Consider the following 23,771-nt stretch of genomic DNA (forward strand, 5'->3'; position numbering starts at 1 on the left):
ATTGACTCCCATAGTAGGGAGAATAAATCCTGAACATTAGCAAACATTTAAACATTTTCAATAGACAAAGTTATTCTGTTGTTTCTAAACATTTGACTTTAAAGTGATACCCTTTGTCACTTTAATTGAATGAAATGCAGATGTCAGTGAATATTTGGCATGTATAGTCCAGATATTTTTGATTTAATATTGAAACATCGTGCAAAGTGTGAAATGTTACGTCTGCAAGTATGTTTAAATATTACGTTTTTACTCGAGATGAAACTAAACCCATCCCACCGAACGCCCGACAACAAATCTATCTTATGACCGTTCATTTGCAGCATTTTAACTGTAGAAACGACCAGCGATTCGTTAAAAACCACACCGAGTCATCAATCATCTTTCTAAACTAAAACATCACCATATTTATTTAATAACAAAATGGTATTCTGACCTGTACTCTAATACGACCAGAATCTCAGAGTACTTTTTTGATGCATTTATTCATTTTCATTTAGCCGACACATTCATCCAAAGTGATAAAGTATAAAAAAACTAATTTCAACAAAAACAAGTTCAGTGTTATTCAAACATTTATTCAAGCACGTTGACGCTCCTTTCTTATTTCATCCACATACACAATAAATAAGGCACAGCCCAACAAACAGCTTTTCAAGACATCAAACACATTTTCAGCATCAACCGTCACATTTGTTCCATAACAGTTTGACAAGGTTAGTGACAACACCATTCAAAAGAATAAAAGCTGAAGAGAAAAACAACAACAACACACATGAGTTTTCCAGAAGTGACTCCAGACGTGAGCTCCGTCTCGCTCCTTCAGATCCTGCGGTTTCTCTACTGACCAGTGCTCACGGGTTCAGTTAGTGGACGATGAACATCACGCGTTCATGCAGATTTCACAGCGAGAACACACAGCTGTCTCTCTGCTTCCATCGCTTGGCTTGAGGATGCTCCGGCACCAAACCCACGGCAGGACTCAGGTGGGCGAGACGGTCTGTTTCTCACTTGACATCCGCGCTGTCGGTCTGTCCTCAGACTTTAATGTCCTGCGACTCTGACATCTTGGCCAGAGTCTTTTTAATTCGAAGGGCGGTGAGTCGAGACGCAGGACTGTGAGCCCAACACTCCGTCATGAGTTTCCCCATCTGCCTTAAACACTGAAAAAACACCACAAACACCAGCGTTAGTAGAATGTATATTTTGACTCTAGGCTTGTAGTTGTGTTTACTCTTTTGATTGAGTCGTGGTAAACACTCACGTGTTGAAGTTTAGCTTTTGGTGGAATAGTATAAAAACGAGGCTCATCATCTTTATACAATGATCATTAAAATTTGATTATGCACTTCGAGTACACTTTAAAAAAGTACTTAAAGTGCTATAATAATATATAGTAAACACAGTAAATTCAAGTATGATGTTAAGTTCACTTAAACGTACAAGTATACATGCAATATAAAAAAATGACTAAACTAGTAGTTTACAAAGTGTATAGAGAGTTTCATCGGACGTGTGTCAGACCCCCTGTAAACTTCTGGTTTGTGTGTGACTAGGTGTAATAATAGAAGTTTTTTTTATTTATGTTAATATTAATTTATATTATTATATATATTTTGATAAATAAACAATTCATTGAATGGGTCCTGTAGTTTTGACGCATTTAAAGCAAGCGTTCGGTACACTGATATCTAGCGGTTGAGCTTGGTATTACAGCCTAAATTCAAAATATATTCGCTCTAAATATTTCTGGGTTATTTTTCAACCCAGTGTTGGGTGCGAAAGGGACAAACCATTGGGTTGTAAATGAACCAATGCTGGTTTTCAAACTTTTCCGTGCAAGGGACCCCCAAATATGATGAACCTTTTGTGAGGGACCCCCTTTCTAAAATACGTCATTTTTTTGTATAAAGAAGCTTTTATACTGTAAGACAAATATTAAGTGTGATTTTATAAAGACAACTTCTTCTTTGTAGAAATGAAACTGAAATAAACTTCATTGGAATTTTAAAACTTTTGCTGTTTTTAAAAATTCTTGGGGACCCCTCAGAACATCCTGAAGCCCCCCGGGGGTCCCCGAGCTCAGTTTGAAAACCCCCAGTTGAACCCATACTATTTATACACATTTTCTGGCTGAATTAAATCCAGTGCTCGATTACAGTGTAGTTGCGTACTCAAAGTCTAGTAGTAGTACAGTTAAAGAACACTGAACGTACACTTTTATAAACTGAGAAATGGGTGAAATAAGTTAGTACATAGTACACTTAAAACAAACTTTACTTAAAGTCCCCGTGAACTGGAACTTGCGATCGTTTTTACTTTCATATTCTGACACATTTCTGAGTGAAAAAGAATTTCAAATGAGAAAATTAGTGGGCGTGGCTTTCGTTTTTCACTGCGAATTGATTGGATGTGTAAAAACAGCTGTTTCATTGATTTATAAAAGAAACTGGCAGCAGAGTGACAGTTGAGGGGGAGGAGTTAACGGATGCGCCGCCCCAGGCGTCTTATTTACTTCATTTGAGATGGATCGTCATTACAGATTTTAACTGGAGATTATGAGGACACACAAATTTTAGAAAGAAAATGACCCAAATTATTAGACTGATTACAATAAACGCTGCAATATGTCATGAAAAAAAGAAGAAATGTAATTTTTAATTTTAGTGAGACTTTAAGAATATTTGATACAATGATCTTGAAGTGTATTGTTCTTGTAAGAGAAAAGAACAGTTTGACCAAAGCATTGATGATAACTGAAAAGTTTAGATATAAAAAAATAAAAATGTCTTTTGTGTATTGTGTGATTTGGCTTTCCAAGCGACAGAAACAACAGTGTAACATCTCAGTGATGTGTATTGACCTCATCACTGGTCCAGCGGTTGGGGAATGACGGTCGTATTCTCTTGATGCACACCACCTCTCTCATGTCTTCATATGACGGATCATTGGGAACGTGGTCGTGATACGGCAGCTGATATTCTTCCACGATACCTGCGGACATCAACACACATCAAACAACGCTGAACGTTTTTATTTGTAAAAGATGGAATAGTGTCGTCATACCTCCAGACACGCATCTCCTGGCGATCTCCCACAGTATGAGGCCGAAGCTGTAGATATCTGCCGTGATGTACGACTGAAAGTGACTTGTGTTCAGAGTCTCGTCCAGAACTTCAGGAGCCATGAAGCGTTTGGTGCCCACGCGTGTGTTCAGCGGGATGTCCACTTCATTTGTGTCGCTGTAACACGCCATCAACACACCAATCAAGACGGAGATTTATTAGTCAGATCATGTGTTTGTGAAAAATCAAAACAATGTCGCACAAAAACCCTGAACATGGACATGTGATATAAAAGTGTTGAAGATAAAAGGAAACGAGGAGCATGAGACGCACCTGATGAACTTGACAGCCAGGCCGAGGTCAGCGATACAGCAGGTCCCGTTTCTCTTCACCAGGATGTTTTTGCTCTTCAGGTCTCGGTGAGCGATGGCGGGTTTTCCCTGCGTGCCGAAGATCTCGGTGTGAAGATGACAGAGACCCGAGATGGATGAATACGCCAGTCTCAGCGTGGATCTGCTGTCCAGCGTGGTGGATTTCAGATAGTCATACAGCGAGCCGTTCTCGTGGTAATCGGTGATGAGATAAAGTTGAGTCCACGAGCCCGTTCCCTTGATGTCCGCTGCTATAAACCCTGCAGAAATAAACACCAGACGCCGCTCGTATGAACCTCAAATCATGTGTGTGTGTCTGTGTGTACGCTGTGTGTGTGAGAGAGTGTGTCTCACCGAGTATATTCTCATGTCTCATGAGGACGGTCTGATAGATCTCCGTCTCTCTGAACCAGCTGGCCTCCTCTGTGGTGAAAAACACTTTCACGGCGACCTTCTCTCCTCTCCATCGACCCATCCACACCTCTCCGTAGCGGCCCTTCCCGATCTGGGTCACCATCTGGATCTGTTTGGCTATAGTGCGCTGCACCTGTGGATGACCAGATGGGTTCGAGTCAACACCAAACCGTACGTGCACTTCAGATGGATGCAGTGAGACGTTTATCCGTCTGGATTTTGATTGGACTGCAAGATGTAATGAGCGCGTCTCACCAGCAGGGGGAGTCCTGACCCTGAGCCGGAGCTCTGAGACTGTTCGATCAGATCTCTCAGAGATTCTCCAGGAGGAATGAACGTCTCGTCCTGATGTAGACTCAGAGTGTACCGGGGTGCTAACTCCTGACGCTTATACCTGAACAAACCACACACACACACACCTGATAAACAACTGACACACACACACAGCAAATACTACACTCTTTACGTCGGCAGCGAACACTATACGACTGAATATCAGCATGTCTGATCCACGGCAACATCTCTTCATCTTCAGGAACTACCTTTGTGTTGACTCTGCAGTTTTAACTGCGGTTGATCATGTCACAATAGTTAATACAGCAGAATAATATTGTATATTACAGTCATTACACTTTACTATGATTGAATTGCTTTAATGTATTACATACCACAAAAAATAACTGTTTACTGTAGTAAATATTCAAGTGTTTATTTACCGGTATATCAGTTTTACTATAGTTACTGCTACACAACACTATAGTTTATTACACTAGAACATCAGCTCTACAATTTATTACGTTATACATTAAATAAAGTTTACTTTTGTAAATATCAATTCAAACTACAATATTGTGTTTGTAAATTTGACTAAATTGGACCTTTTCTTCACAACAGATGTGTTCGTGTGTGTGTGTGTGTGTGTGTAGGGTCCAGGCAACAATGTGTGTAATATAAATAACAGAAATGTTAAAGTCACACACCTGAAGTAACAGAATATGATGATGAAGGTGAGGATGAAGCTACAGACGCCCACTGAGATGAGAAGAGCGATGTGATGAATGTCTCCATCCACAAAACCTGCACACACGTCATTACTCACTATACATATATAAAGAAGAGTGTGTTTGTGTGTGTGTACTCACTGTGTGTGTGTGTAGTGGAGGTAGTGTTGGGTATAGTGTTAGTGTGTGTGTGTGTACTCACTGTGTGTGTGTAGTGGAGGTAGTGTTGGGTGTAGTGTTAGTGTGTGTGTGTGTGTACTCACTGTGTGTGTGTGTGTACTCACTGTGTGTGTGTGTGTACTCACTGTGTGTGTGTAGTGGAGGTTGTGTTGGCTATAGTGTTAGTGTGTGTTGTGTACTCACTGTGTGTGTGTGTAGTGGAGGTAGTGTTGGGTATAGTGATAGTGTGTTTGTGTAGTGGAGGTAGTGTTGGGTATAGTGTTGTGTTAGTGTGTGTGTGTAGTGGAGGTAGTGTTGGCTATAGTGTTAGTGTGTGTGTGTAGTGGAGGTAGTGTTGGGTATAGTGTTAGTGTGTGTGTGTACTCACTGTGTGTGTGTAGTGGAGGTAGTGTTGGGTGTAGTGTTAGTGTGTGTGTAGTGGAGGTAGTGTTGGGTGTAGTGTTAGTGTGTGTGTGTGTGTGTGTGTGTGTACTCACTGTCTGTGTGTAGTGGAGGTAGTGTTGGGTATAGTGTTAGTGTGTGTGTGTGTGTGTGTACTCACTGTGTGTGTGTAGTGGAGGTAGTGTTGGGTATAGTGTTAGTGTGTGTGTGTGTGTACTCACTGTGTGTGTGTAGTGGAGGTAGTGTTGGGTGTAGATGTCTGTTACAGTAGTCTTGATCTGTGCAGCACTCCAGTGATCGTCTGTGTTTAGAGTTCCCAGTGTCCTAAACACACAAACACATCAGAATGAAAGTAAATGAGATCCAAACAGATGTTGTGAAGTCGACTGAGACTGAAGTTGTTTTTTTCTTCCATATCGTGACGTATATCTGAGTGAATCATCTTCTGAAATGAGAAAAAGTGTAGGGCGGGACTTGAGTTGGTCCATAAAGCACTGATTGGATCGTTAAAAGTTTGGAGTCCAGTTTGCCATCTGTCAGTCATTGAAGCTCCGCCCCTGTGCCATTCATCGTGAGCAGAAGTGAAGAGAGGTCATGTGATGGTGATGTGCACACATAAATCATTTATAATGAATACTGCGACACTCTCAATCTATTTGATTTGAGGTTTAATTGTATGTTGACTTTAAAAGCAACATCACGTGGCATTTGCAACTTATTAAACTCGCCATGACATCAAACACACAGACTTCCAAGAAGATTTTGAGACCATATTAAATCTGAAAAATCAAACTGTTCATTTTATACTATTATATTATTTTACTTAATAATCAGTGGACTGTTATAGTTATATGTCATACAAATGAATGAAGAACAAACCACCACATGCTCAATGCACAACATGTGATTGGAATATAGAGTTAATGTTTATAATTTAACAAATGAAATAACTAAACCTTCAACCCACACCAACAGAAGGATTGGTAAAATATTATTCATTAAAGAACAAGAAAAGAGAATTAAAGTTCATCAATTTAGCTTCTTTCAAAATTTGATGACGTTCAATCAGGGCCGTATGCAGGATTTTACAAATGACGAGGTTTGTCCCAAACAAAAAACTGTTTTTCTTGAGCTACATGTGTGTATTTGAGAACAATTGGAGTGCAAATTAGATAACAATAGCTTACAGCATATCTGTCTTTATATTGTTTATCAGTGATGAGTAAACACACGGTCAATTGATATTGATTAGCAAATAATATTGTTGTCCGATAAGACAACAAGAATTTTCTTTATAGTCGATTTTCTTTTTTTCATACTAATCCAGACCTGGAAAACAATCAAATAAAAATCCATACTTTTCCATACTTTCAAAGAAAATGATATGAGCTTGAAACAATACGAGGGTGAATAAATGAAACCCATGACATGACATGTTTGTCGTTACCAGAGTTATTAGAGTTTTGATTTAAGTTTATAAGTATTTGAAATTAGCTTTTATGGTATGATTTTTATATACTATATATTTTCTAGTTTCCATATAATATACATTCATTTCTATTTTAGATTTGTTTTAGTTTTTGTTTCTTATTAAAATTTTAGTGCTTTAAACTTATTTTTGAAGCAACATTTCAAATTTTTCTTTAAGAATTTCCCAGCTCAATATTTTATTTATAAGAGACACGTTTTCAAAGTTTAAATTTTGCGAGTGATGAGACGTTAAAGAAGTTTAATCCAGGAACACTCACTCTGCACTGAAACTCAGATCCCACTGAACCCAGACAGCCTGATGTAAACACAGCGATGCCTCCTTCTTCCTCTACCAAAGTAAAGCAGTGACCGTCTGTCCTGAAAGACAAAACACACAGATGGACGTGTGTATGCGAGCGTGTGTGTGTGTATGTGAGCGTGTGTGTGTGTATGTGAGCGTATGTGAGCGTGTGTGTGTGTATGCGAGTGTGTGTGTTTATGCGAGGGTGTGTGTGTGTGTTGTAATACCTGCAGGTGTTATTGATGGAGTCCTCTGGGCAGTGATGGTAGCAGTGACACCACAGGAAACGCTGCGGATGAGCCGTTCCAGCACTTCCTGAGACATGACCCTCCTCCAGCTTCCCAGAATTCCTCAGCAGCATGCTGTCCAGAACATTAGCTGTTTAACAACAGACAGAAGAAAAGTGTCAGTTACTCATTTACACCACTGTACTGGGAGGGCGCTACAGTCCAGTAATGATTTCAGATTGTAATATCATGTTTTTTTATATTAATGTGGCACTGAATTATTAGTTTACTATGACATTCTTTAAATATAAGACACAAATGCACTGCATTAAGACATTTCACAGAAATAATAAACGCTATTTTGGAGGTGTACTAAGAGAAATTAATGAATTAATTTTTCTTTAAAAAATAAAACACAAGTAGAAATGTCATCAGGAATCTCAATGCTGTAATAATGTTGTTGAGGGAACAGTTGTGAGTGAAGTTCCTCAGAGACTGAAGCTGTAATGAGTGTTTCAACACGTGAAATACAGAGCTGTAAAACTTCTGTGTGCTTCTTTTTCACACAAGAATGTGCACACACACACACACGTGTACATATATATATATATATAGATGGGCACAAAGGTGCATATAGAAGCCGGTAAAAAAACCTCCAGTGAAAATAATTCCACATCTGTGAGCTGTTAAAGAGAGAGAGAGAGACGGGGGGGTTAGTGGTGTTGAGGGATCATATATATATATATCATCTTGACATCATGACGCTTATGAAGCACTTCTCTGAACTCTTGATTCTGATTGGATAATCACAGCATTCACTTTCATGTCTCTTGACAGACCTTTATAATCTATAGTGTGTTTTCATTTCTTTTCATTGCACAGTGTAATGTACAGAATGAGTTCAGTCTAAACTCACTAATGCTTAAACACAACATAACAGAATGAACACAACTCCCTGTGCGTGTGTGTGTGTGTTTGAGAGACTTCTAGTACGTCAAACACACAAAATTAAGTGACGACTTATAATCCTGTGAAGTGCAGACACACTTTCACATTAAATACAGTCTCTCTCTCTCTCTCTCTCTCTCTCTCAGTCTCTCTCTCAGTCTCTCCTCTCTCTCTCTCTCTCTCTCTCTCTCTCAGTCTCTCTCTCAGTCTCTCCCTCTCTCTCTCTCTCTCTCTCTCTCCCTCCCTCTCCCTCTCTCACTCTCTCTCTCTCCCTCTCTCTCTCAGTCTCTCCCTCTCTCTCTCTCTCTCTCTCTCTCCCTCCCTCTCCCTCTCTCACTCTCTCTCTCTCTCTCTCTCTCTCAGTCTCTCTCTCAGTCTCTCCCTCTCTCTCTCTCTCTCTCTCTCTCTCTCCCTCTCCCTCTCTCAGTCTCTCTCTCTCTTTGCCAAAGCACAAGATTAAATATAAACATCCAGAAATACAGATTAAGATCAAAAATAAGATAGAATAAAATTAAAAGTCTATAAGTAAAAATCTATATATACACATCTCAATATAAACAGAAAAAGAGTTTTAATTAAAGTTCTCAATGAGGGTGATAGTGTCAGTTTGTGTGTGTTGTCCTGTCAGTGTTGTGTTTTGTTGTGTTGTGCTGGTTGTTCTTTGGTCGTGGCAGGACTTGACATATCTTGCAGCAGGTTTGAGCTTCTTGACTTTTCTCCCAGTATGTATGAGATCTTGTCCTTTTGTTGAAACTGGTCAAAGTCTTTGTGTAAGTTTGTAAACTGGGGGAAGAATGTTTCTCTGATGTGTGTGTAGTTGGGACAGGAGAGGAGAAAGTGCAGCTCTGTTTCCACTTGATTGTGTGTGCAGTGTGGAGTCTCTCTCTCTCTCTCTCTCTCTCTCTCTCTCTCTCTCAGTCTCAGTCTTCTCAGTCTCTCTCTCTCTCTCTCTCTCTCTCTCAGTCTCAGTCTCAGTCTTTCTCAGTCTCTCTCTCTCTCTCTCTCTCTCTCTCTCTCAATCCATCTCTCCCTCTTCTCTCTCACGCTCTCTCTCTCTCAGACATAAACACACACTCTGTGCCACCGCTCAATATCTCATGCTGTCTTTGCCTGATTCATACAATTTTTACACAAAACTGACTTGTTTCTGTACAGAAACACAGACACAAACCCTCTCGAGTCGAGTCGAGTAGAGTTCTGTAAAAGCAGCGACCAGTGAGAGACGTCACATCCACAAACATTTAGAAATGAATGAGAAAGAATCTTTGAAAGTTTTGTTGAAATCTATTCAACTTTTCTTTTCCTTTAGTTCTGACAATCTTTACGTTTTACAAAAGAAAATGAAGTTTGTTTGGCAACAACACAGTCTTTGAGCAATGAAAGTGTTGTGCTGCTGACTATAGAGATTTAAATCAGCTTCATTAATAACAACAGAAGTCAGTCAGGTGTTAAAATGCTGATCCCAGATCAATCCACACCAGCAATCCCAGAAAATCCTCCTACACCTGTCAATCAAAGCCCAGAGCTGTCAATCATATCGGCAGGGGTGTGCACGCACATGAATACAACAGATGCAGGAAAGTGAAACTGCGGGACGAGAGAAGAGAATCGACCGAGCGCAGACAAAAGAGAAGCACAACTGTGTCTTTATTCACCGGCCTTTTGTCAAACAAGAGCGACTGACTGAATGAATCTGAACTCAATCGAAATCTCTTTCTCTCTGTCAGCATGACGACTGAGGATTGAGAGTTTTACACAAAGAGCGACTCTTCATCTATTCACACCGTACCACAATCAACAACATTCTCATCTACATCTCTGAGTCCATTTTAAGCTTTAAAGGAATGTTCATGGGTTCTTAAATCTGATGTCTACAGACCTCATGTGTAGCATCACAACCTAAACCAACCACTCACATTCCAACACTAAAATCTGAAGAGTTGAAAAGTAGAAACATGTTTGTGTGTGATTTCAGCTTTTAAACCTTACTTTTGCTTATTCGGGCGGATAAACTTTGATCTGTCCTGATAAAGTCAAATCAAATGTTGACCTAAAGATTATTGGGAAAACTCATCTCGAAGAAAATTTTAAATGTTGTCTCAAAAATAAATTGAAATAAGTTTAAACCACTAAAACTACAATAATAAACAACAAAAAAAATCTAAAAATAAAATTTATTTTAAAATATAAATAAAACTAAAATCAGAAGTAATTAATCTTATATAGCAACATGAAAAATAAACCAATCATTTATAAAATAACATAAGCATAAACCAAAATTGCTTACACTTTAACTAAAACTAACATAAAATCTAAAAAGCTAAAAATAAAAGCTTATTTAAAATATTAATACAACAAAAATAGAAATGACTGTATATTAAATATCAAAATTAAAAATAAACAAATAAATTATAAAATGACAAAAGCATGAACCAAAATTGCTCAAACTTTAACTAAAATTAACATAAAAACACAAGATCTAAAAATAAAATCTAATTTAAAATATTAATAAAAATAAAACACTTTATATTAACTCTGTACTGTATATACACTACCAATCAAAAGTGTTTGGACACCTACTTTGTGTTCATACAGAATATTTTATAATAATAATAAACTCATCAAAATTAGGAAATTGAACAAAGATAACTTTGAGAATTATGTTGTTAATAAAAAATAATTAATAAATAAAATGTGTTTTATTTGATCATCTTCAGTGCTAAAATTTGCAGAAATGTTTTCTTGTCATTTTCTCAAGTAGCTTCTCGAGGTCTCACACTGAGATGCTTTTGAAGCAATATTAAAGGAGTTCCCATCTGTTCTCTTATTGGCTGCTCTTTCATCATTATTCAATCAATTTAAGTTAGTTTTGTCATGAAAAAACATGTTTCTTTGCAAAATTTTTGTCTCCTAAACTACTTCCAGACATTTAAACATACACCTTCAGATCAAACGTTTTTTTTTTTTAATAACGAGAAATATTTCACTCAAGTCTCCCAAAAACTTTGACGGGTAGTTTGCATATAAATACATGTGAATTATTTTCTTAAAATAATTTTTTTTATTAATTATCATATCCTCTTCTCCATTTTTGAACCAATTTTTTGTTGACAAAATTAAGTTTAAGTTTTAAATCATTACAGAAAGAAAAGGTGATAAAAAATTTGATACGCTTAATGACGCTATATACTACTTTTTATAATAGTGCCAAATCAAGTGCCAAAAATAGAAATTATATATGTATTTTTTATATAATTAAAAATAAATAAAACTTACTTTTTTATAATTAAGAATAAATAAAACTTATTTAATTCATATAATTAAAACGATATAAAACTTACATTTTTTAACAATTTGTAACTTTTGTAACTTTAATAAATTTTCTTAATAAAATTTCAAAAACATAAGACTATCATATCTATCAAAAGTAAATGTGTGCTGGGATTCCAGTGTATTTACTGTAAATGTGATTTCTGGATTTTCTGCAGTTCTGGTCATATCCCAAAATATTCCTTTAAATGAAACATGTATGTAAACGCAGGCACCTGAACACACACCGGCCTGATGCGTCTCAGACGTCTGGATATGTGTTTTTGCGCACGTTTCTCTCTGAAATCTCTGCAACTGTGTGTTATGTAAATAAAGAGAATTCCACTCATATCTGGAATGAGTCTGGAGTTCTCAAGTGATCTTGACTCTCAGTACAAATGAACTGGAAGAGAAGTACAGTGAGGACCAATTCAACGACACACACACACACACACACACACACACACACGTCTGAGACGGCATTGTGTGAACACTAAGAATGTGTGTTGATACGTGAGCAGTTGGTTATGTTTATGTGATTCACAAGGTCATCTGGAAACTCAATCAGCTGACCCTGAACATTCCGACGGCTCTTCGCACAGATACACACATCACTGCCACCTCACGCTATGAAAAGCGTCAAATAAACACACGTCACGTTCAAATAAACGCTGACAATTTCTGTGAGTTTATTTAGATGAGGAGGAAGAAGAGGGGAAAGAGACGTTGGCCGGAAGAAAAAATGGAAGTAAGGATTCAACTAGTTTGTACAGCGCTTTTCACAATCCATGTTGTTTTAATGCAGACGATCAGAAGTTAATATCCTAAAACCCAGCACGAGCGAGCAAATGTACTATCAAAACAAACTGCACAGAAGGAGGTTTTCAACACAAACAGTTTTGTCTGCCTTACAGGAGCGTGTGAGCACTCCAGACTGTGTTTTTCATCATAACTGTAGCGACCAATCAGAATCCAGGACCACATTGATCTACTTAATTATAAAGACCACACAGATACTGAGATGAGAGTTAGAGATTAGTAAGGGATTCCTCTTATTTTTTCTGTTATTGAATTAACTAATAATGTTTGTGTAAGTTACTTATACGCCTCCAAGAGCTGAAATTTAGTTGTGTGTTTATGCTAAAAGACAAATCTTAGGACTCCCTGGAAGAAGAGATTTCATTTAATCTCAATGGGATCTTCCTGTAAAAATGAAGAAAAAATCACAACCGACTGGGGTAGCCGACCAATCGGAGCACAGGGGGCTTGTGGAAGGGCGGGGTTTAGAGAAACTGAGTCTTCAAACTGCTTGAAGGGAACCGTTTATAGATCTTTGAGAAATGGGGTGATATTAAATGCATTTTTTGAGAAAATAAGAGCGTTAATTGAATTTGGATGCATTTAAACCTGTTGTTGGGGGCTTAACTACAATATTAGGACACTTAAAAATAGAAGATAATGGGCTCTTTAAATAATTAAACTAAATGTTCAAAGGTCTCGGCTAAAAAACAACACACCCAGAGATATCAATGTGAACTGCAAAGCTGTATTTGAACATGACGGTAGAGCCTCATCATTAGAAAACCATTAATGATAGAGTAACACACACACACACACAAACAAATACACACACACAAACGCACTGTTTGCAGTTCTGCTGATTCCAATCATTAAAAAAACATTAATATATGAAGTGAGTTCAGGCTCCACACTGTCTCTACACACACACAAACACACACCTGAGAAGCATTCAAAGTCCATTAAGAGGGTTATCACACAGAGACCGGACATTTATACAAACCTCATTCATTCTGTGCTCACTTGAATGAACACACGCAAACACAGAAACTCTAAACATCACGCAGATCAGACCAGAAACACTCTCAGAGCTCTAAACATCACGCAGATCAGACCAGAAACACTCTCAGAGCTCTGAACATCACGCAGATCAGACCAGAAACACTCTCAGAGCTCTGAACATCACACAGATCAGACCACAAACACTCTAAGAGCACTAAACATCACGCAGATCAGACCAGAAACACTCTCAGAGCTCTAAACATCACACAGATCAGACCAGAAACACTCTCAGAGCTCTAAACATCACACAGATCAGACCAGAAACACTCTCAGAGCTCTGAACATCACACAGATCAGACCAGAAACACTCTCAGAGCTCTAAACATCACACAGATCAGACCAGAAACACTCTCAGAGCTCTAAACATCACACAGATCAGACCAGAAACACTCTCAGAGCTCTAAACATCACACAGATCAGACCAGAAACACTCTCAGAGCTCTAAACATCACACAGATCAGACCAGAAACACTCTCAGAGCTCTAAACATCACACAGATCAGACCAGAAACACTCTCAGAGCTCTAAACATCACACAGATCAGACCAGAAACACTCTCAGAGCTCTGAACATCACACAGATCAGACCACAAACACTCTAAGAGCACTAAACATCACGCAGATCAGACCAGAAACACTCTCAGAGCTCTAAACATCACACAGATCAGACCAGAAACACTCTCAGAGCTCTAAACATCACACAGATCAGACCAGAAACACTCTCAGAGCTCTAAACATCACACAGATCAGACCAGAAACACTCTCAGAGCTCTAAACATCACACAGATCAGACCAGAAACACTCTCAGAGCACTAAACATCACGCAGATCAGACCAGAAACACTCTCAGAGCTCTAAACATCACACAGATCAGACCAGAAACACTCTCAGAGCTCTAAACATCACGCAGATCAGACCAGAAACACTCTCAGAGCTCTGAACATCACACAGATCAGACCAGAAACACTCTCAGAGCTCTAAACATCACACAGATCAGACCAGAAACACTCTCAGAGCACTAAACATCACGCAGATCAGACCAGAAACACTCTCAGAGCTCTAAACATCACACAGATCAGACCAGAAACACTCTCAGAGCTCTAAACATCACGCAGATCAGACCACAAACACTCTCAGAGCTCTGAACATCACGCAGATCAGACCAGAAACACTCTCAGAGCTCTGAACATCACGCAGATCAGACCAGAAACACTCTCAGAGCTCTAAACATCACACAGATCAGACCAGAAACACTCTCAGAGCTCTGAACATCACACAGATCAGACCAGAAACACTCTCAGAGCTCTAAACATCACGCAGATCAGACCAGAAACACTCTCAGAGCTCTAAACATCACGCAGATCAGACCAGAAACACTCTCAGAGCTCTAAACATCACACAGATCAGACCAGAAACACTCTCAGAGCTCTAAACATCACGCAGATCAGACCAGAAACACTCTCAGAGCTCTAAACATCACACAGATCAGACCAGAAACACTCTCAGAGCTCTAAACATCACACAGATCAGACCAGAAACACTCTCAGAGCTCTAAACATCACACAGATCAGACCAGAAACACTCTCAGAGCTCTAAACATCACACAGATCAGACCAGAAACACTCTCAGAGCTCTGAACATCACACAGATCAGACCACAAACACTCTCAGAGCTCTAAACATCACGCAGATCAGACCAGAAACACTCTCAGAGCTCTAAACATCACGCAGATCAGACCAGAAACACTCTCAGAGCTCTAAACATCACACAGATCAGACCAGAAACACTCTCAGAGCTCTAAACATCACGCAGATCAGACCAGAAACACTCTCAGAGCTCTAAACATCACACAGATCAGACCAGAAACACTCTCAGAGCTCTAAACATCACGCAGATCAGACCAGAAACACTCTCAGAGCTCTAAACATCACGCAGATCAGACCAGAAACACTCTCAGAGCTCTAAACATCACACAGATCAGACCAGAAACACTCTCAGAGCTCTAAACATCACACAGATCAGACCAGAAACACTCTCAGAGCTCTAAACATCACACAGATCAGACCAGAAACACTCTCAGAGCTCTAAACATCACACAGATCAGACCAGAAACACTCTCAGAGCTCTAAACATCACACAGATCAGACCAGAAACACTCTCAGAGCTCTGAACATCACACAGATCAGACCAGAAACACTCTCAGAGCTCTAAACATCACACAGATCAGACCAGAAACACTCTCAGAGCTCTAAACATCACACAGATCAGACCAGAAACACTCTCAGAGCTCTAAACATCACACAGATCAGACCAGAAACACTCTCAGAGCTCTAAACATCACACAGATCAGACCAGAAACACTCTCAGAGCTCTAAACATCACGCAGATCAGACCAGAAACACTCTCAGAGCTCTAAACATCACACAGATCAGACCAGAAACACTCTCAGAGCTCTAAACATCACACAGATCAGACCAGAAACACTCTCAGAGCTCTAACATCACGCAGATCAGACCAGAAACACTCTCAGAGCTCTAAACATCACACAGATCAGACCAGAAACACTCTCAGAGCTCTAAACATCACACAGATCAGACCAGAAACACTCTCAGAGCTCTAAACATCACACAGATCAGACCAGAAACACTCTCAGAGCTCTAAACATCACACAGATCAGACCAGAAACACTCTCAGAGCTCTAAACATCACACAGATCAGACCAGAAACACTCTCAGAGCTCTAAACATCACACAGATCAGACCAGAAACACTCTCAGAGCTCTAAACATCACACAGATCAGACCAGAAACACTCTCAGAGCTCTAAACATCACACAGATCAGACCAGAAACACTCTCAGAGCTCTAAACATCACACAGATCAGACCAGAAACACTCTCAGAGCTCTAAACATCACACAGATCAGACCAGAAACACTCTCAGAGCTCTAAACATCACACAGATCAGACCAGAAACACTCTCAGAGCTCTAAACATCACACAGATCAGACCAGAAACACTCTCAGAGCTCTGAACATCACACAGATCAGACCAGAAACACTCTCAGAGCTCTAAACATCACACAGATCAGACCAGAAACACTCTCAGAGCTCTAAACATCACGCAGATCAGACCAGAAACACTCTCAGAGCTCTAAACATCACACAGATCAGACCAGAAACACTCTCAGAGCTCTAAACATCACACAGATCAGACCAGAAACACTCTCAGAGCTCTAAACATCACACAGATCAGACCAGAAACACTCTCAGAGCTCTAAACATCACACAGATCAGACCAGAAACACTCTCAGAGCTCTAAACATCACGCAGATCAGACCAGAAACACTCTCAGAGCTCTAAACATCACACAGATCAGACCAGAAACACTCTCAGAGCTCTAAACATCACACAGATCAGACCAGAAACACTCTCAGAGCTCTAAACATCACACAGATCAGACCAGAAACACTCTCAGAGCTCTAAACATCACACAGATCAGACCAGAAACACTCTCAGAGCTCTAAACATCACGCAGATCAGACCAGAAACACTCTCAGAGCTCTAAACATCACACAGATCAGACCAGAAACACTCTCAGAGCTCTAAACATCACACAGATCAGACCAGAAACACTCTCAGAGCTCTAAACATCACACAGATCAGACCAGAAACACTCTCAGAGCTCTAAACATCACACAGATCAGACCAGAAACACTCTCAGAGCTCTAAACATCACACAGATCAGACCAGAAACACTCTCAGAGCTCTAAACATCACACAGATCAGACCAGAAACACTCTCAGAGCTCTAAACATCACACAGATCAGACCAGAAACACTCTCAGAGCTCTGAACATCACACAGATCAGACCAGAAACACTCTCAGAGCTCTAAACATCACGCAGATCAGACCAGAAACACTCTCAGAGCTCTAAACATCACACAGATCAGACCAGAAACACTCTCAGAGCTCTGAACATCACACAGATCAGACCAGAAACACTCTCAGAGCTCTAAACATCACGCAGATCAGACCAGAAACACTCTCAGAGCTCTAAACATCACACAGATCAGACCAGAAACACTCTCAGAGCTCTAAACATCACACAGATCAGACCAGAAACACTCTCAGAGCTCTAAACATCACACAGATCAGACCAGAAACACTCTCAGAGCTCTAAACATCACACAGATCAGACCAGAAACACTCTCAGAGCTCTAAACATCACGCAGATCAGACCAGAAACACTCTCAGAACTCTAAACATCACACAGATCAGACCAGAAACACTCTCAGAGCTCTAAACATCACGCAGATCAGACCAGAAACACTCTCAGAGCTCTGAACATCACGCAGATCAGACCAGAAACACTCTCAGAGCTCTGAACATCACGCAGATCAGACCAGAAACACTCTCAGAGCTCTAAACATCACACAGATCAGACCAGAAACACTCTCAGAGCTCTAAACATCACACAGATCAGACCAGAAACACTCTCAGAGCTCTGAACATCACACAGATCAGACCAGAAACACTCTCAGAGCTCTGAACATCACACAGATCAGACCACAAACACTCTAAGAGCACTAAACATCACGCAGATCAGACCAGAAACACTCTCAGAGCTCTAAACATCACACAGATCAGACCAGAAACACTCTCAGAGCTCTAAACATCACACAGATCAGACCAGAAACACTCTCAGAGCTCTTAACATCACGCAGATCAGACCAGAAACACTCTCAGAGCTCTAAACATCACACAGATCAGACCAGAAACACTCTCAGAGCTCTAAACATCACACAGATCAGACCAGAAACACTCTCAGAGCACTAAACATCACGCAGATCAGACCAGAAACACTCTCAGAGCTCTAAACATCACACAGATCAGACCAGAAACACTCTCAGAGCTCTAAACATCACACAGATCAGACCAGAAACACTCTCAGAGCTCTAAACATCACACAGATCAGACCAGAAACACTCTCAGAGCTCTAAACATCACACAGATCAGACCAGAAACACTCTCAGAGCTCTAAACATCACACAGATCAGACCAGAAACACTCTCAGAGCTCTAAACATCACACAGATCAGACCAGAAACACTCTCAGAGCTCTAAACATCACACAGATCAGACCAGAAACACTCTCAGAGCTCTGAACATCACACAGATCAGACCACAAACACTCTCAGAGCTCTAAACATCACACAGATCAGACCAGAAACACTCTCAGAGCTCTAAACATCACGCAGATCACATCACGCAGATCAGACCACAAACACTCTCAGAGCTCTGAACATCACACAGATCAGACCAGAAACACTCTCAGAGCTCTAAACATCACACAGATCAGACCAGAAACACTCTCAGAGCTCTAAACATCACACAGATCAGACCAGAAACACTCTCAGAGCTCTGAACATCACACAGATCAGACCACAAACACTCTCAGAGCTCTGAACATCACACAGATCAGACCAGAAACACTCTCAGAGCTCTAAACATCACACAGATCAGACCAGAAACACTCTCAGAGCTCTAAACATCACACAGATCAGACCACAAACACTCTCAGAGCTCTAAACATCACACAGATCAGACCACAAACACGCTCTGTTTCAATCTCTCTTGTTTTACTTTTTAACACCTCTAAAATTCTCATACCTGACATTTACTGATCGTCCATCTGAAGTTTCCGGACTTATAGCCCAAAGAACGATAAAAAATCTAAAACAGAAGATTCTCTCACATAACAACACGCTGGAAATGGATACAGTCTTTCCCTGATAAAAGAGTGATTATCTCTGCTAAGCTTCATCTTAATCTCTTTATGCATCCAACAGGTGTGTGACACGATACACCTGATACACAACATAATTTTTCAAGACATACGGACATGAGAAGGACTCTCACATTAGGAGAAGTGAGGATTCCAGAGATCTTTGACTCTGTTATGTGGGACCGTCTGTCTCTCCAACTCAAACACAGACTAAGCGCTTCAGACGTTTGGCACTTTCAGTGACTGAAGACATCAAGAGCATCACATAACCTCCAAACCAAAACTCTGCGTTTTAGTATTCTCTCAAAAACAGTTTCGCTGACTGAGCGTCTAAAGAAGACCAGCCTGTGTGAGTATCATAAAAGTCCAGCTTTGCACAACTGGAATCATAAAAACCATCAGAATATTACGGCAGGAGGGACACCAGCGTTCCGTAATCAAATCCACCATCACAAACCCATCACGGTGTGCCATCACTGGTGACCAGTTTCCAGAAGAGCAACAGTGAGAAACACATCACATGTCATCTGTCCTGTGAGATTGGACGGATAGATGCTGAAGGTAAATAATGTCGGACAGAGACTCCACAGAGATGCTCAGATGAGTGTCTGGACTGTATCTGATGGTTATTATGGATGGGAAGAGATGAGAGCTGACACTAGATTACTGTTCGTTCAATCACACTTAACTGCTTAAAAAATTCATGCTGGCATAAAGTATAAACAAGTAGAGAAAAAACGAACAATGCAAGAAAACAAATTACAGTGTACATCTTATTCCTCAAATAAGCCCTTTCGGTTTTTTGCCTCTTCCTGCATTGTAAAGAAAATGTTTATCTTTATTATCTGTATTCATTTTGAATTGTGCCAAAATAAAACACCCATTTCACCTAAAAGTTTCAATATATTTTGCTTATCAGGTAAATGGATCTGGGTTAAATCATTCTCAGATCTTATTCTGAAAAAGAACATGATTCTACTACTACTAAAATTAAATTATTTCACACTTTTTAAAGCCCCAATGAAATCAATAAGATTTGTTTTTCCTTTTATTAAAAATAAGTGAGCCTTTAGGACGTCAGTCAATTGATGACAAAATTCCCATTTAGAAGATTAAAACTGACGCTAGAAAGTCTGCGCTAGAAATGTCTAGAAATGTCATGAAATTTTGCAGTAAAATATCCAAAAACAACTAAGCCTGTGTTATATAGTTTTTTCAGTTGAGTACTTACAATATCTCAAATGTTTCCAACTACTTGTAATCGTGAAAAAAATCACTATTTTAAACAGTGACATGGTGCTGTGCAGTCACCTGTCAATGGCGTCATATCCGCGCTCCCCTTTGTTATGGCCTTTACTGACGTATAAACATGATAAACATGATCTTTCGTTCTTGTCTGATTGATGGCCATCAGCGATGACATTGAAGACAACAGATCCCATCATATCAGGCTCCTTCACAGCGTCATCAAGCTACGCAATTGTTGTTGTTTTGATCGTGCGCCATCTAGTGGCGGTATTTACAAACTGTGGCTATAAATGCAGCTTTGCCAGGCTGACTGTGTGCCGTAAACAAAATGCTATTGGTTACTTTATAAGGGGGCGGGGCCACTCCATATGTCTCGCTCTCTCTGCATTTTTCAGTTTACGTCAAATTATGTCAACGACACGACAAATAATTTTGCGCGTTCAGAGGCATTTTACTGGGTCTTTAAGTTCAAACACACACAGGCTTCTCTTTTATTTGATAAACTACACCTGTTGGTATCCCCTAACCTCATTTTGATCCATAAAATGTTTGGAAAGTGAAGTTTGAAAAAATCTAACATCATTGTTTGCTTGGTTTGATATTTAACCAAATACAGTAACCTTCAAACATCCGAGGTGTCCAAAGTTCTGTTTTTATATACAACAAAGGAACGATTATTAAAGCACTCCTAAACCCCAAAACATAGGGCGAAACTAAACCCTAAACTGATGAAATTTTCCACAAAAAGCCCAGATATTAATTTTACAAACACCTGATTAATTGAATGTGACAAACACAAACAAGTGTGTGTGTGTGTGTGAGAGAGATTAAACACTGAATGATTTCAAAGCTGGACCTCCAACTGTGTGTAAAACAAGTGTTAGACAGCTGAGAGACTGATAGATTTAACAGACAACACACACACAACCAAAACGAGAATCACACACACACCTGGCTGTCCATTTGGCACCCCATCACTGAGTTTATTTAAAAGTACACACAACACCACAATAACACCCCAAAACAACATCGCAACTATTTCTCCCGGACACCAATGACTATCATCAGAGAACCAATGGAGACTCGTGAGAAAAAGACCACGCGTCTCCAACAACGTCCCAATCTGTGTTCAGATGTGCCTACAACGTCCGTCTCAAACACTCAAAATGATTAGTATCTCTAAACAGCTTCTATATTCTTACAACACATCAACTGTCTCATTTGTGTCTCGTTTTATTCTGGAAAAGACACATTTTATATTTCAAGAGAACTCCTGAGCTAAAAGAGAAATGAAAGAGCATTGAAAAATGATAAACAACGGACAGAAGACTAAAGCGCGGTCCGTTTGTGTCTTATATAAACACAGACACAGAGCGAAGATGAATTTGACATTCTGTAACCTGCCCTGCCTCTATTCAGACGTGAGTGTTTGTGTGTCAGGAGACGAAACGCACAATAAGTCAAAAAGTGTGTCTCACTCACCCAGACTCTCCTTCAGCAGTCCCAGAAGTCCAATCACACAGATCCTCATGAGATTCATCTTCTGTCTGTGTGTGGAGATCCAGGGAACAAGTAATTCCCTCCACTGTCTCACAACACACACTCTTCTGCTGTCTGTGTGTGTGTCTTGTACTGAATGTGAGAAAGTGCTCACACCCCACAGCAGCCTGAATCACCGCTTCATACTGACTGCCCACTGAGAGAGAGAGAGAGAGAGAGACTTAGAGAGAGAGAGAGAGAGAGAGAGAGAGAGACAGAGAGAGAGAGAGAGCGAGAGAGAGAGAGAGAGAGAGAGAGAGACAGAGAGAGACAGAGAGAGAGAGAGAGAGAGAGAGAGAGAGAGAGAGAGAGAGAGGAGATTATTCACAACCTTACACACACAGTAGCCTCTGTTCAGTAGGTTCAAGCCCCGCCCCCATCACAGGGCTCCACCCCCCCTCCCTTCACCCAGCCATCCTTTTTGCTCTTCTGCAAAACACCCGCTGTAGGGATGCACCGAGAGAGAGAGAGAAAGAGAGAGAGAGAGAGAGACCCGTGCGCATTATTAATGCATCAGACTGAGTAAATTACTGAATGAAAGCGTCTTTACCGGTCGGTGTGTAACGGTACTTCTGACTAGATCGTCCGGTCTGACAGTAGCCCCGCCGCTCGCGACATCCTTTGACATCATACAGTGGTCGCGCGCGCGCACAGTTCAGTGTAATAAACAACTTGTCAGCGTAAGTTCTGTGCATCCCGGCCACGAGCGCAACTTCTGAGAGACCAGTGACGTGACAGACAGCTTTTGTGGGCGGAGTTTGGAGGAGAGACGTGAATCGAAATGGTTGTCAGTCAGAATTGCGTGAATGTAGTTTTTTTTCCTTTAAATAATTTTGCAGTGTAGCCTATAATAATCCAACAGTTTTCGTTTATTCGTTTATTCATATTCGTATTTCTATCTTATAATGACACTTATTAATGAAGTGTTTTGTTGTAGGAGTACACAGTACATTCTGTCAGCTGTCAGTTATTGGCCTCATAGGCTGTTCAAGAAGGGAGGGGGCTCCAATTTTTGTTTTAATTTTGCCTACTTGTTTTGCACATATATTTTTAGATTTTACTGTATTATACTGAAAAGCGAGACAAAATATAAAAAGCACATTTTGACCATGCAGTAGTGAAAAAAATTACCAAATAAATATGAGTAGCCGTGTTCGGTATTCGGCCAAGAATTTTAATTTCGGTGCATCCCTAAACCGCTATATTTTGAGCGCAAGTGTGAATTCTGACTACTTACTGTTCGTGCATGCGAGACCGTGTATATTGTACTACTATAAACACTTTTCTAGTGGAGCACAGAAATATTAACATTGATTAAATATGGTTTAATATTAGCAACAAATAAAATGTGTAAACAGAGACTTGTTGATGTAAATTGTTGTATGGAATCATAATCCACGTTCTTTAAATAATCTTCAAAAGTTAAACAAAGGCACACACACATAACGAACATACCACACATATATAATGAGATGTGATGGAGGTCATCTTCAAGCTTTGACCTTCGACCCGTTCTCCAATTTGTACTAGTTTGACCTTTAACCATTTTCAAACTCTGCTGAACCCAAACAAAAGCTGCTCAGAAAGCAACCGAAGAAAGAAACTCACAAAAGCTTCGTTCTGAGACCTAATGCATTAACTTGCTGACTGTAAAACAGCCCAAAGTCATTTCTGATCT

General features: G+C 39.9%; 1 protein-coding gene across 1 annotated transcript; it reads right to left on the bottom strand.

The window, feature by feature from the left end:
* Positions 1-486: 486 nt before the first annotated feature.
* Positions 487-22,300, bottom strand: bmpr1ba (bone morphogenetic protein receptor, type IBa). The gene is made up of 11 exons (XM_056745613.1): positions 22,037-22,300; positions 7,411-7,561; positions 7,161-7,260; positions 5,634-5,736; positions 4,831-4,927; positions 4,106-4,244; positions 3,791-3,983; positions 3,399-3,696; positions 3,067-3,242; positions 2,864-2,994; positions 487-1,163 (listed from the first exon to the last, which is right to left on the bottom strand). Exons 1-11 carry the CDS (start codon positions 22,092-22,094, stop codon positions 1,038-1,040), a joined length of 1,572 nt encoding a protein of 523 aa, XP_056601591.1. The 5' UTR covers positions 22,095-22,300; the 3' UTR covers positions 487-1,037.
* Positions 22,301-23,771: the final 1,471 nt, after the last annotated feature.

This window comes from Triplophysa dalaica, chromosome 4 (genome assembly GCF_015846415.1).
Source record: "Triplophysa dalaica isolate WHDGS20190420 chromosome 4, ASM1584641v1, whole genome shotgun sequence".
Classification (NCBI taxonomy): domain Eukaryota; kingdom Metazoa; phylum Chordata; class Actinopteri; order Cypriniformes; family Nemacheilidae; genus Triplophysa; species Triplophysa dalaica.